Source organism: Perca fluviatilis, chromosome 13 (assembly GCF_010015445.1).
Source record: "Perca fluviatilis chromosome 13, GENO_Pfluv_1.0, whole genome shotgun sequence".
Taxonomy (NCBI): Eukaryota; Metazoa; Chordata; class Actinopteri; order Perciformes; family Percidae; genus Perca; species Perca fluviatilis.
The window spans coordinates 30,131,375-30,145,382 of NC_053124.1; the positions used below are offsets into that span (position 1 = coordinate 30,131,375).

The 14,008-nt window shown below is 41.6% G+C and overlaps 1 protein-coding gene across 1 annotated transcript; it reads left to right on the plus strand.

Annotated features, from left to right (window-relative positions):
- The first annotated feature begins 1,845 nt into the window (after positions 1–1,845).
- Positions 1,846–12,172, plus strand: LOC120570896 (vesicle-associated membrane protein 2-like). Its single transcript, XM_039819528.1, has 5 exons — positions 1,846–1,891; positions 4,415–4,535; positions 5,517–5,675; positions 11,480–11,531; positions 11,794–12,172. Coding segments are annotated over exons 1-5 (351 nt in total). The 5' UTR covers positions 1,846–1,889; the 3' UTR covers positions 11,811–12,172.
- The last annotated feature ends 1,836 nt before the right edge of the window (positions 12,173–14,008 follow it).

Below are 14,008 nucleotides of genomic sequence, written 5' to 3' on the forward strand. Positions count from 1 at the left end.
TCGGCACCCATGTATCGTGAAAGAAAAGAATCGGGACTAAAGCATATCGTTCCAGCCCAAGTAATTCCAATCACTAAAACAATGTAATTGAGAAAAACTTTTATTTTGCGCATTACATTTAGCAAGTTAACTTTTTATTGTCTTGCGTTCTTTTCTTGACCTTGTGTTCAAGGTCTCCAAGAAGGCTGAATACTCCGAGCTTTTGTTTGGTGCATATGCACAAACAACAGTCAAGAGTTTTCCCTCCCATAATAATACCTCATAATTGATTTGTTATATTTAATAATCTGAATCTGTAAAGTAAGTTATTAGTATAGCCGACTATAGTTGACAAAAATGCTTTTTATGTAAAAATTATTTCCCTCCAAAATGTAGTGAAGTAAAAAGTACGCTACATTTCCCTCCAAAATGTAGTGAATTAAAAAGTACATTTCCCTCCAAAATGTAGTGGAGTAGAAGGATTAAGTAGCAGAAGATGGAAATATCCTACTCAAGAAAAATAAAAAGTACCCACGAAACTGTACAGTAGGTCTACTTGAGTAAATGTAGGCTACTTAGTTCATTTCCACCACTGAATAACCCATAAAGCATGCTAACGTTACACCTTACTTAACGTACTGTGTCATGCAACTAGCCTACGGTAAATGCAAACATTTGATTCTCAATGAATGAGCGACTTTGCAAAGTCAAATTTCACCACAAAGATCCACCAAAACACCGAAATAACCAGAAGACTACCGAATTATTTCACTACACAAGTAAAGCTCAAAGTCAAAGAAGTAAAAGAGATAATTACATCATCGGTAATGTCTGAAAATTTATCGCCCGACTAAGATAACAGCAGGGAGTCAGGTCAAACCGAACAAATGGAAGATGAAATAATTTACAATACGTCTGTAATTCTCATCTCCCATTGGTGACAGTCGCGTTACAGATAATACATAATTTGTACCACAATAAAAGCTAACATTTCCTTCAAATCTGATCATAAACGTATCCCTTTTAAATTTTACACCCTGAGTTATGTTCAATAGAGGTGTATGCTTTTGTAGGCTACATAATCTCATATTTTATTTATAAATCTTTTATTTTTTGTTATAATATTTTTTTAGCTCAAACTTTTTCGTTGTAAAAGAAGGAAATACATAAAATAAAACGTAGCCTTGTGATAAAACAGAAAAATCATGACTCGAAATTATGACTCATTATACAAACAACTCATTATTTCGATAATGTTTTGCATTGAAATGACTTACAGGATCTTTTTTTTTCATCACATTGGCATTAATCATGATTCAAAGCCATTTAATTGGCTTCTTCCGAAGCTTTCATCCATAATGTTGTCACTATAACCAAAGTCAACAATTAACTATTTTAACAAAGTCAACAATTTACTAACACAATTAACAATTAACTGAGCTGTACTGTACCTGACCTATTGCCAGACTACAGGGCATCTGCGCATGCGTGCGTGGTCCCCCTGAAAGTTATTTAAAGGAATAATGTGAATTTATTTAATATGTGGACAGTAGCCTATACTGATTTCCGCCCACTGACTGGAACCGTGTGTGTGTGTGTGTGTGTGTGTGTGTGTGTGTGTGTGTGTGTGTGTGTGTGTGTGTGTGTGTGTGTGTGTGTGTGTGTGTGTGTGTGGGGCGGGGCGAGTGTGACGCGGAGATTTTATTTTTAATCTGCGCAACTGTTTTGTTTTGGAGGAAAAAGTGGATCAAGATATCAAACAGAGAGAAGACTGAAGTCATCCTCCATTAACATTAATATTATTCAACAGCTCTTTTTTTTTTTTTTTTTTTTTTTTTTTTTTTTTTTTTTTTCTTCCTCTCTTTTTTTCTCTGTCAGACTCAGATTATCTCCATCATCCTGCCGCTGAGATGTGAGTACTCCAACATATTTTATTACATTTTTAATCATATATAACTAGGAATATCTCTGTACTGTCATAAATTAAAGTTGAACTAATCGACCACATGCATAATGCGGCCGAAAACATCCTGTTCGATGTATTAAAACTACTTATTTTCATTTTAATGTATTCATTCATTTCCTCGGTTTTGACCTATTACGTTTGTGTTGCCTGTAGTCTGGGCTGCAGTAGAAATATCACAATGACTCACCGGCTGACTCGCCTAAAAAAACTATCCATCAATACAATAATAAAGTGTTTTTCTACTCAAACAAGCACACTTTATTCTGCTCACAGCATCGCAAAGAACTGAATGAATTATGACTTTAAATGTGGCGTAAAACTACAAGCACTTGTTGGACTTTTTTTTTTTTTTTTTTTTTGAAAAACAAAACATAAAATAGAGATTATTTTATTCTATTTATTTTCCCTTGTGGGGGAGGAGTGGGAGGTATTATTGCGTGCATGCTTATCTCCCTCAGCTCTCTCTGTTCGGAGCCTCTCTAGCTGCTGCTGCACTAATCTTTCTCCATTTTACATCTGGAAAACAAGCCTGTCAGTTAGAGAGAGAGATAGAGAGAGAGAGAGAGAGAGAGAGAGAGAGAGAGAGTGTGTGTGTGTGTGTGTGTGTGTGTGTGTGTGTGTGTGTGTGTGTGTGTCTGCATGTTGTGTTGTTTTAAACTGCTGAGGTGTTACACTCCCTGATGATTTGATTATATGGATGAAGGCCAAAGTTTGATGAGTCATGTTTCTGTTATTGAGTTTCTGCTTTATAAAGTCGCTGACAAATGACGGATTTTATATTCCAGCCGAGAGTGAGCACTTGAGCAAAAAAACAAACAACAAAAAGAAGCAATACGACAATGTGAAAGTACTCTCTTAGCCTCCTAGTCCTGCAGTGATGGGCCAGGACTCAACGGACAAAGTGTTCGGGTCTGAGAAGTGGACCCGATGCTGATGCTCCGTAAACCTGCATTCTAAGTCATTTCCAGCAGGGGGCGACTCCAATGGCTCCAAAAAAAAGTGTGTTTGCTACGTCTCGGGTCCTTAAATTGCATTCACATTTCCTTCACTTGCTTCCCTTCCTCACGTCTTAGTCAGTCCCACCGACTGGGACGGACGGGGGAAATAATGTAAGGAGAGAGGACACGAGGACATTTTTAGTATTTTTAATTTGTCAGCTGTATGGACGGAGTTTGCTACGGCTTTCGGCTGCACGGCTTCTGGGAAGGCTTCTCTCTTGCATCCTCGCTCATAGCTCCTCGGAGATCCCTCCTCCATCCTCGCTCATAGCTCCTCGGAGATCCCTCCTCCATCCTCGCTCATAGCTCCTCGGAGATCCCTCCTCCATCCTCGCTCATAGCTCCTGAGAGATCCCTCCTCCATCCTCGCTCATAGCTCCTGAGAGATCCCTCCTCCATCTTCGCTCATAGCTCCTCGGAGATCCCTCCTCCATCCTCGCTCATAGCTCCTCAGAGATCCCTCCTCCATCCTCGCTCATAGCTCCTCGGAGATCCCTCCTCCATCCTCGCTCATAGCTCCTCAGAGATCCCTCCCCTCCATCCTCGCTCATAGCTCCTCACAGATCCCTCCTCCATCCTCGCTCATAGCTCCTCAGAGTTCCCTCCTCCATCCTCGCTCCTCGGCTGAACCAGAACTTGTTCTGGCCCTCCTGCGTGAAAGCCATCTCAAAGCTCTTATTCCTGCTCGAGGATCAAGGATTGAGGAGCGATCTCCGAGGATACACAAGAGAAGTCTTCCCGCTAGCCGTGCAGCTGAAAGCCGTGGCGAGCGCTGCCCGTACAGCTGACGAATTCACGTGACACTTCAGGTCTCTTTCCCTCTAAAAACTCTCCTCGCATGATTTCCTCCGTCTCTCCCATGCCTCCTCTGTGGGACGGACTAAGACGCGAGGAAAGGAAGCAAGTGGAGGAGCCGGGGATGTAATTTAAGGGGTGTGAGATTCAGCCCAGGTGTATCCTCGCTCATAGCTCCTCAGAGATTCTCAATCCTCGCTCCTTGGGGCAGGAATAAGAGCTTGGAGACAACCTTCACAAAGGAGGGCCAGAACCACTTCTGGTTCAAGCGAGGAACGAGGAGATATCAAATAAAAGTCTTGAGAAGCAGCCCCAACTTCTCACTTTGATTTATTACAAATTGTGCAAAGTTTCTCTGCAGCTATAAAAACTAGACTGTAACTTTGGGGATAAGAAATATCACATTCCTCCTAAACAATAAAATGCACTTCATTTCACTCAGGAGTTTTTGTGCTACATCCTCAGTTGGTTAAAGTTAGTTTTATCACGTAACATTACCATGTAATTGTCACTTATGGATAAAGTGTACAGAGTCACAGTCAGACTAAATCAAATCTAAATTTAAAGCAACAAATGATGGAGTTCAGGTGAAGAACTGAGTTTTACCAAAAACTGTACTTGATACGTTTCCTTTGATGAATACTCGTTCCTCTGTCTCACCTCGGTCGGCCTGCAGGTCGACTCCAGAAGCAGCCGGTTCTCCCGGGGGCCCGGAAGGTGAGGGGGGCCCCCCGGCTCCGGCCCCAAATCTAACCAGCAACAGACGACTGCAGCAGACACAAGCACAAGTGGACGAGGTGAGGAAACTGCTCAAAGACACACAAAAAAACTGTCAATCTGAGAAATATAATCGGGCTATAATTAAGGGCGTTTTCCGATTTCAGCCCTCCAAAAGAACTCAGACCTATTAGTCAGCATGTTTTGAATATATGTGAACACTGCAAAGGGACTGAGACCCCTCTGGAACGAACCGTACTCAGACCTCCTCAGAAAGTAGTCTGATTACGGTTCGCTTTACGTCCGTGTTGGGTCTGGGAACTCACCATTGGCCGGGCTCAATCCGAGGGGCGGGATAAACGGTTGTCTTTCAAATTCCCTCTGCACGCAATAGGATCGCGTTACAACCAACCAGAGCAACGCTAGTTGACAAGTTAAACTTTTGCCGTATCCGGCAACACACTTTTTTAAGAATGACTTCAGTGCCGTTCTTTGTTCTTTTCTCAAAGAAAAGCTGAACTCCAAGTCTTCCTGAGTCGCGGCCAAAGCCGATTCCAAAGACCGCTGTTCGCCAGCAGCAGCAGCCATCTTCTTTGTTTGCAAGTAGCAGGGAATTCACGCGGAACCGTCGCAATGATGTGATTGGCCTGACTAGAGTTTGGTTTTTCCAGTTCGCAAGTCAACGGAGAGTTGCTAGATGAATTACATTTGCTGCCGCTAGGGTGCGTCTAGATCTTTTAGGCTAGTTCTCTTCACCTGTGCATTGTAAACACAACACCTTTTCAGGTCCGTTTTGCCTTTTGCCAGAAAGAGAACAGAGTCCTCTGTCAAGTTAACTGACAAAGTGAACGCAAAAAGAACGGAGTCCCTTCTCTGTTGGCACACTTTTTTTGTCCACTTTAAGAGGACTGAGTTTAGATTGTTTAAAGAGTTCTATAGGTGAAAACACCCTAAATGTTGTGTTGCAAAAATGAACACCAACAGATTAAGATGAGATAACTCCGTTGATCTCGAGGAGGGGGGTTTTGTGATGCTGACAGCCAGGTGTTGTTGTCCCACAGGTGGTGGACATCATGCGTGTGAACGTGGACAAAGTCCTGGAGAGGGACCAGAAGCTGTCGGAGCTGGACGACCGGGCCGACGCCCTGCAGGCCGGAGCCTCGCAGTTTGAGAGCAGCGCCGCCAAACTCAAGAACAAGTACTGGTGGAAGAACTGCAAGGTGTGTGATTGTTTCCCCATCATGACAAAAAATACTTCTCCATCCCTCAGTGTATTTACAATACGCTTGCAAAAGGTCCCTTAAAGGTGCCCTGCCATACAAAACCGTTTTTACTTGCATTTTTTGAAATATGTTAGGTCCATACAGTGCCTTGCGAAAGTATTCGGCCCCCTTGAACTTTTCGACCTTTTGCCACATTGCAGGCCTCAAACATAAAGATATAAAACTGTAATTTTTTGTGACGAATCAACAACAAGTGGGACACAATAATGAAGTGGAACGAAATTTATTGGATATTTCAAACTTTTTTAAGAAATAAAAAACTGAAAAATTGAAGTGCAAAATTATTCAGCCCCTTTACTTTCAGTGCAGCAAACTCTCTCCAGAAGTTCAGTGAGGATCTCTGAATGATCCAATGTTGACCTAAATGACTAATGATGATAAATAGAATCCAGCTGTGTGTAATCAAGTCTCCGTATAAATGCACCTGCTCTGTGATAGTCTCAGAGGTCCGTGTAAAGCGCAGAGAGCATCATGAAGAACAAGGAACACACCAGGCCAGGTCCGAGATACTGTTGTGGAAAAGTTTAAAGCCGAATTGGATACAAAAATATTTCCCAAGCTTTAAACATCCCAAGGAGCACTGTGCAAGCGATAATATTGAAATGGAAGGAGTGTCAGACCACTACAAACCCTACGAAGACCCGGCCGTCCCTCTAAACTTTCAGCTCATACAATGAGAAGACCGATCAGAGATGCAGCCAAGAGGCCCATGATCACTCTGGATGAACTGCAGAGATCTACAGCTGAGGTGGGGAGACTCTGTCCATAGGACAACAATCAGTCATATACTGCACAAATCTGGCCTTTATGGAAGAGTGGCAAGAAGAAAGCCATTTCTTAAAGATATCCATAAAAATTTCGTTTAAAGTTTGCCAAAAGCCACCTGGGAGACACACCAAACATGTGGAAGAAGGTGCTGTGGTCAGATGAAACCAAAATCGAACCTTTTGCAACAATGCAAAACGCGTTATGTTGGCGTAAAAGCAACACAGCTCATCACCCTGAACACACCATCCCCACTGTCAAACATGGTGGTGGCAGCATCATGGTTTGGGCCTGCTTTTCTTCAGCAGGGACAGGGAAGATGGTTAAAATTGATGGGAAGATGGATGGAGCCAAATACAGGACCATTCTGGAAGAAAACCTGATGGAGTCTGCAAAGACCCTGAGACTGGGACGGGAGATTTGTCTTCCAACAAGACAATGATCCAAAACATGAAGCAAAATCTACAATGGAATGGTTCACAAATAAACATATCCAGGTGTTAGAATGGCCAAGTCAAAGTCCAGACCTGAATCCAATCGAGAATCTGTGGAAAGAACTGAAAACTGCTGTTCACAAACGCTCTCCATCCAACCTCACTGAGCTCGAGCTGTTTTGCAAGGAGGAATGGGCAAAAATGTCAGTCTCTCGATGTGCAAAACTGATAGAAACATACCCCAAGCGACTTACAGCTGTAATCGGCAAAGGTTGGCGCGTACAAAGTATTAACTTAAGGGGGCTGAATAATTTTGCACGCCCAATATTTCAGTTTTTTATTTCTTAAAAAAGTTTGAAATATCCAATAAATTTCGTTCCACTTCATGATTGTGTCCCACTTGTTGTTGATTCTTCACAAAAAATTACAGTTTTATATCTTTATGTTTGAGGCCTGAAATGTGGCAAAAGGTCGAAAAGTTCAAGGGGGCCGAATACTTTCGCAAGGCACTGTATGTGTTTGTGTTATGTTGTGAATGTGAAAATGAACTGCTACCTCCTCTGTCAGCTCTAGCCACTGAAAAGAAATAAGCAGAGAAATCAGACCAATTACAAAAGCTGGTCAGTCTGACATCATGTTGCCTGAGCTCATTACTATTCATGAGCTCGCCCAGTTGGTCTGGGTAAAGGATTCTGACAGCCAGGCTCTCATTGGCTAGCTATTAGCCAATCAGATTCAAACAGCTTAGCTTGTTGAATATTAGCAAGAACTGGCAGAAATCGAGTCTTCCTGTAGGCTTTCTATGCCACGCTAGAATGGTTTGAAACAAGGTAACCAAGGCATTTTTTCAACAAACAAATGTTACAGAGTCCATGGTAGAACTTCAGACATCACCACAAAGTAATGAAATATGTGTTTCCATTGAATCACGGCTCCCCAAACTAATCCGGGATGTATTTTCTTTTCTTTACCTTGCTGTGTCTCTGTTGTCAAAAATAAATAAGAAAATTAAAATGTATTTTTACAATTAACAATTGAAATGATAAAGGCACTTGCAGATTACAAAGTAGTACAAAATGTAAACTATACCATAGTGTTTTTTATTTTGACCTCTGTTATTACGATTTCATCAAACTTATTTTTCACAAAATCCGTTTTTGCTCTGAGATTATAGTCTGGAAAACAACGTTCTGGACAAATTCATTAGCTAAATGAGACTGAAACAAAGTCCAGTTTGACTCAGCTCGGTCCTGGATTTGCCCTCCAGCCGCGATCTTTATCCCGCGTTCACCTCCATCATCACACCACACTTTCATCTGTTCATTCATTCATTCATCTATCTATCTATCTATCTATCTATCTATCTATCTATCTATCTATCTATCTATCTATCTATCTATCTATCTATCTATCTATCTATCTATCTATCCAATCCATCCATCCATCCGGCCGCGGCTGCCAATCCATTTTCATCTCAGCATCAGTTCATCCAGCGCTCCGCCTCTGACGGACACACAGCGCAGTTTCCAGATCGTCCAATCAGAACCTGTCATTTTTGAGAGTCAGATTAAAAGGAGAGTGTGACTGACAGCGACCAGGAAGTCAGAGACAGAAATCCAAATCGGGATTACAGGGACAGTCTGGGATTAAAAAGCCATCTGGGATTTGTGATATAACTCCACCCACCCCCAACACACACACACACACACACACACACACACACACACACGTTTGTACTTCTCTACTTGTGACGACCCTCATTGCAATGCATTCCCTAGCCTCTAATATTAACCTTATATTTAACAGCTTTATTTGTACAGCACATTTCAGCAGCAAGGCAATTAAGTACTTTACATAAAACATTAAAACATCCGTTAAGGAGAATATGGGTGCGTTCTGATCACCTAGTAGTTCCTTGCAAAGTGGACTGTTATAGTAAAACTCAGGAGCAGTTTGACTTCTGGATACAAGAAGGTTCGGGAGACTCTGATGACTTACACATGAGCATTTAATGGAATCTCGATCGAGGAGAGATTACCCAAACACTACAGTTCAACCATGATGAATTATCGCTTAGTGAGGGTCTGTGTCTCTCCCCCAGATGCATATATATCTCTCGCTCAAGCTGTCAAGTTTGTTATGCCAAGATATTGATGGAGCCAAAACAAAAGATGCTCACCTAGAACCTAGTTGAGTCTATCTCTATCTGGGATGTATGCAACAGTGTGTCAGAGCCCCCTTTACCCTTTTTCCACCGACCTCCAAAAGGAAACAAAACATTCCCTTATCATGCAGCTGCATAGACCCCCTGAATCTGTAGACACACACACACATACACACATACACACACACGAAGAGGTTTGGTTATTAGAGTCTAGCCGAATATTCTCGTCCCCTGACCTGTAACCTAAGGACGAACGGATGCTATCTAAGTTTTCCCTTTGTCTCATCTTATCACAACATGGTGTTTCCCCCACAGACTGCGCAGGGCATTCAGCCATGTTAAAGGACCCACTCACTTTATGAGTTTTTTTAACATTAATATGCGTTCCCCCCAGCCTGCCTATGGCCCCCCAGTGGCTAGAAATGGTGATAGGTGTAAACCGAGCCCTGGGTATCCTGCTCTGCCTTTGAGAAAATGAAAGCTCAGATGGGCCGATCTGGAATCTTCTCCTTATGAGGTCATAAGGAGCAAGGTTACCTCCCCTTTCTCTGCTTTGCCCACCCAGAGAATTTGGCCCACCCATGAGAGAGAGAGACATCATGGCTTGCAAACGAGCAAAGTGGCAGTTGGTCAAGGCCACACCCCCACCCTCCACCGTCCTGCTGCCACTAATACTCACTACATGACCAAATGTGGACTAATCCGCCGCTGAAAATAGTCCCCAGCAATTTCCTCCTGTTTGTTCGATAAAAACTACTGCAGCTGATTTAGAAAATCGCTGTGTGTTTCTTCTAAACATGAAGCTATATATGCGATTAGCTAACAATAAGAAAAATGTTTAACTTTAACTTTTCATTCATTTTCACACACAAACAAGCTCCCAATCAATCCACGAACATCTGTATTCTCTCTCTCTCTCTCTCTCTCTCTCTCTCTATCCCCTTGTTCTTGTTAATCCCTCTTGCCCTCCAGTCAGCGTGATTTCCTGTCCGTCAGCAGACTCTCATGTCATCATGTGGATTTATTTATGGAGTATTGAGGTCCGCGCACACACAACCTTGCATATTGTATCTGTTTATCAAGACTCTGTCTCCGGGGACAAAACATTAAAATTCAATTCAATTTCATTTTTAGTGTTAAATCACAACAAAAGTGATCTCACTTTACAGAAAGATTCTGTCTAGACCACACTCTATAATTTACAGAAACCCAACGAGTCTAAATGAACAACATGGAAACATTTAGTGACACTTTATTTTACATGCCCATTTAATATTAAACGTGAGATTTCCATTTCTTGTTTGATTGTAAAGCAGGTCGAGGCGCTATATAAATACTGGGAGTATTAAGATGCTGAATCCACAGAGATATGCACACAGCCCGTATTCAGAATCTGTGCTTTTAAACGAGCTGTCAGGACTTCCTCTACGGTTGTGATGTCACAACTACACAGTCCTTCCAGAAAAGAGTTTTTTTGTGATTGTTGCGGGCAAAAATCCTTGATTATGCGGCACGTTTTCTTAAAAAATGCTGATGGAATATATGGGATATTTATGCAATTTTATGCGATGAAATTGCGGGAACTTGCAAAAACTGCAGTTTGATGAAAAGAGAAAAAAAAGTGATTCCCCCAACACCGATTGGATTTTCGATGATGTTCACGTCACGTAATTATGTCACTTTGTAACGTTCCCATGGCAACAGGGGAAAATGGCTGCTCTTGTGTGAAGTAAACACAACATTTTTCAACTTTCTGTTAAGATATATGTGTATTTTTTGCAACGAAAATGCGGGGATTATGAAATCATGCAAGCCCCGCATATTTTGCGCGGAAATTTGCAATTCATGCGGTGAAAGTGCAGCATATTTGAAAAAATGCGCCCCCGCATAAACATGCGGACTTTGGCTGATTATGCATTGAATTATGCGATCGCATAATCGCGTTTTTTTCTGGAGGGACTGTATATATAGGTAAAAAGTGCCGTTACAGTCATTCCCCGGCTGCAATGACGCTGCAGAGACTCAGAGAGTGCATATGCAGAAGACCCAGAAACACTGACCAATCAGAGCAGACTGGGCTTTTTTCGGGAGGGGGGGGGTCTTAAAGAGACAGGCGCTAAAACTGAGCGTTTCAAACAGAAGGGGAGTACAGGTATGTTCAGATAGACAGTATGTGATAAATAATGTGTTTTTGAACATTAAAGAACATGTTTTTGTAGCGTTGCAAAATATGGGGATAAACCCTGAAAATGAGCATAATATGGGACCTTTAATTTCCTACAAAATTTCATGGATTTCAGAAATGAAATTTATTTAAAGGATAATTTCACCCAGTCAAGTTTATTCTTTTCTAAGTGACTTTTTCTTTTTTCTTCCAGATGATGATCATCATGGCAGTTATAGGCGTTATATGTTGTGGAGTCATCTTCTGTAAGTAATTTTTATGGCTTGTTAATTTTTGTAGTTTCTCTTTTTTGCTTTTTTGTGTGTAATGAAGGTTTATTTATTTATTGATTGATTAGTTGTTTTGTGAGTTTTCTTTCTAATATGATTTAGTGAAGATATTTTCTTTTTTCTGACTCAATGTGGTTGTTTCATATTAGGGCCATTGTACGTAAAAAAAAAAAAAAAAAAATCATAAAATGACTTCTAAACTCACTCAGACATGAACTCCTCCGCTCTCCCTCCTCAGTGTATTTCTTCTACTGAGCTGGTCTTCAGGGATGGACGCCACGAGCCGCAGCAGGACGAGTCTCCACCGAGCCAAACACCCAGCCTCTTCTCAGCACTCCTCCTGCTCTTCATCCTCCTCTTCCTTGCCGATGCCTTCCTTAGAACACCACCATGCTTGGTCTGTGATGTGCTCCATGCAGTGCCTCCTTTTCTTCTCTGCTCCTCTTGGGAAACGTCTCTCCGGGCAGGAATCCTGGGTGGACGTCATATTGTTTGGGTTCCCTGCATCAGGACAGTTTACATCATGAGTTGATTTAAAGTGCTCATATTATGCTTTTTGGCTTTTCCCCTTTCCTTTATTGTGTTATATATCTTTTTTGGGTAACGTAATCGGTGTACAAAGTGAAAAAGCCCGAAATCCACCCCAAAAGGACTTACCATCTCCAACAGAAAACACTGTTCACAAACTGCTCCAAACAGCTCTATTGTAGTCCAGCCTTTACTTCAGAGACAAACGTGGTCACTTTGTAACACATGTTATAATGCTCGCCTAGCTGCTAGAATGGCACGCCCTCATACTCTGCTTCTGACTGGCTAGTAGTCCTTACCTAGGTACTGTCAGGGCACGCCCTCATACTCTGCTTCTGACTGGCTAGTAGTCCTTACCTAGATACTGTCAGGGCACGTCCTCATACTCTGCTTCTGACTGGCTAGTAGTCCTTACCTAGGTACTGTCAGGGCACGTCCTCATACTCTGCTTCTGAGTGGCTAGTAGTCCTTACCTAGCTACTGCGCATGTGCGACTCCTAACAAAGATGGTACAGAAGTGAGATGCCTCACTCTGTAGCTAAAACAGAGAGCTCAACACACAGGGTGAAAAGAGGAGCTGCAGCAATGTGCAGTACAACATATATATGGTGTTTTTTGAAAATTAAACCATGTGAACCTATTCTAGTACAACCTCTGAATACAATTATGAACCTGAAAATTAGCATAATATGGGCACTTTAAGAAAAAGTAAACCAAAAGGACTTCTTCTTCCTTGCTGTATTGTCCTGTGTCAAAGAAGAAGTCACATTTCTTGTAGCCAAACAGAAAGGTCAGTGTAGGTTCTGCTTAACGCCTGGAAGGAGAGGGGTGAGCGGAGGCAGATTGCAACTAAGTGTGTAGGATTAAAGCAAATTAATAATTGTATTTACCATTTATGTTTTCAGCGTTTAACATTAATCTGGTTCCAAATCTATCGACGGCGATCGTTTAGTTTTGATGTTGGGGAACTAAAACACCACTAAACAGTATTTAAAGCCAAGTTCATGGATTCCTGTTTCTTTTCCTCTCTGTCCAGCTGTATTGTATTTGTCCAGTATTGTTCAGGAAAGCTGCACCCTTGCTGTCAGTATTGGTACTGCTACTGATCTTTTTATTATACAACGGAAACATTTAGATGGTTTTTCGCCGTTTGTGCAGCCTCAGTTTGAGTTATTGTAACAGTTGTGATGCAGCCATCTCGTGAACCAACCTGACTTGTGTTTTATGTATTTCAGCTGTGGTTTGAATGTTTCTGTGTTCTGCTTGAATGCGACTCCTCTGTATAGTTTTGAGGCATTTTTCTGAATGAAAATAGTGCGACTGTAGACTGTAGATATTAGAAGGTTTGATTATTAAACTAAAAGAGAAATACTGTGAATAGGTGTTGGGATATCAAAGGAAAAGTGACATTTAAAGATTACAAGCAAGGTTATTCTGATTCTGGCCTGGGATTTCAAATAAATTCATGTTTGCAACAGAAAAATGTGGTATTCGTGCCTTGATTTATTCTGAAAAGTTGTTCCATTTTAACCTAAAAGCTCTCTCAACATTGGTATTGTCTTTATCTGCTAGCTTGGTCCTACCAGACTCTCGTACATTTCATTTTTACAGAGTTTGGCGACTCTCCATTGACAAGTATTAAAGGTCCTATAACATGCTGCTTTTTGGATGCTTTTATATAGGCCTCAGTGGACCCCTAATACTGTATCTGAAGTCTCTTTTATATAGACCTTAGTGGTCCCCTAATACTGTATCTGAAGTCTCTTTTATATAGGCCTTAGTGGTCCCCTAATACTGTATCTGAAGTCTCTTTTATATAGACCTTAGTGGTCCCCTAATACTGTATCAGAAGTCTCTTTTATATAGACCTTAGTGGTCCCCTAATACTGTATCTGAAGTCTCTTTTATATAGACCTTAGTGGTCC

Excerpts from the sequence above, each read along its gene's own strand:
- LOC120570896 (XM_039819528.1), top strand. Across the intron at positions 4,536-5,516 it reads CACAAGCACAAGTGGACGAG|GTGGTGGACATCATGCGTGT; the intron begins GTGAGGAAACTG and ends GTTGTCCCACAG. Across the intron at positions 5,676-11,479 it reads ACTGGTGGAAGAACTGCAAG|ATGATGATCATCATGGCAGT; the intron begins GTGTGTGATTGT and ends TTTTTCTTCCAG.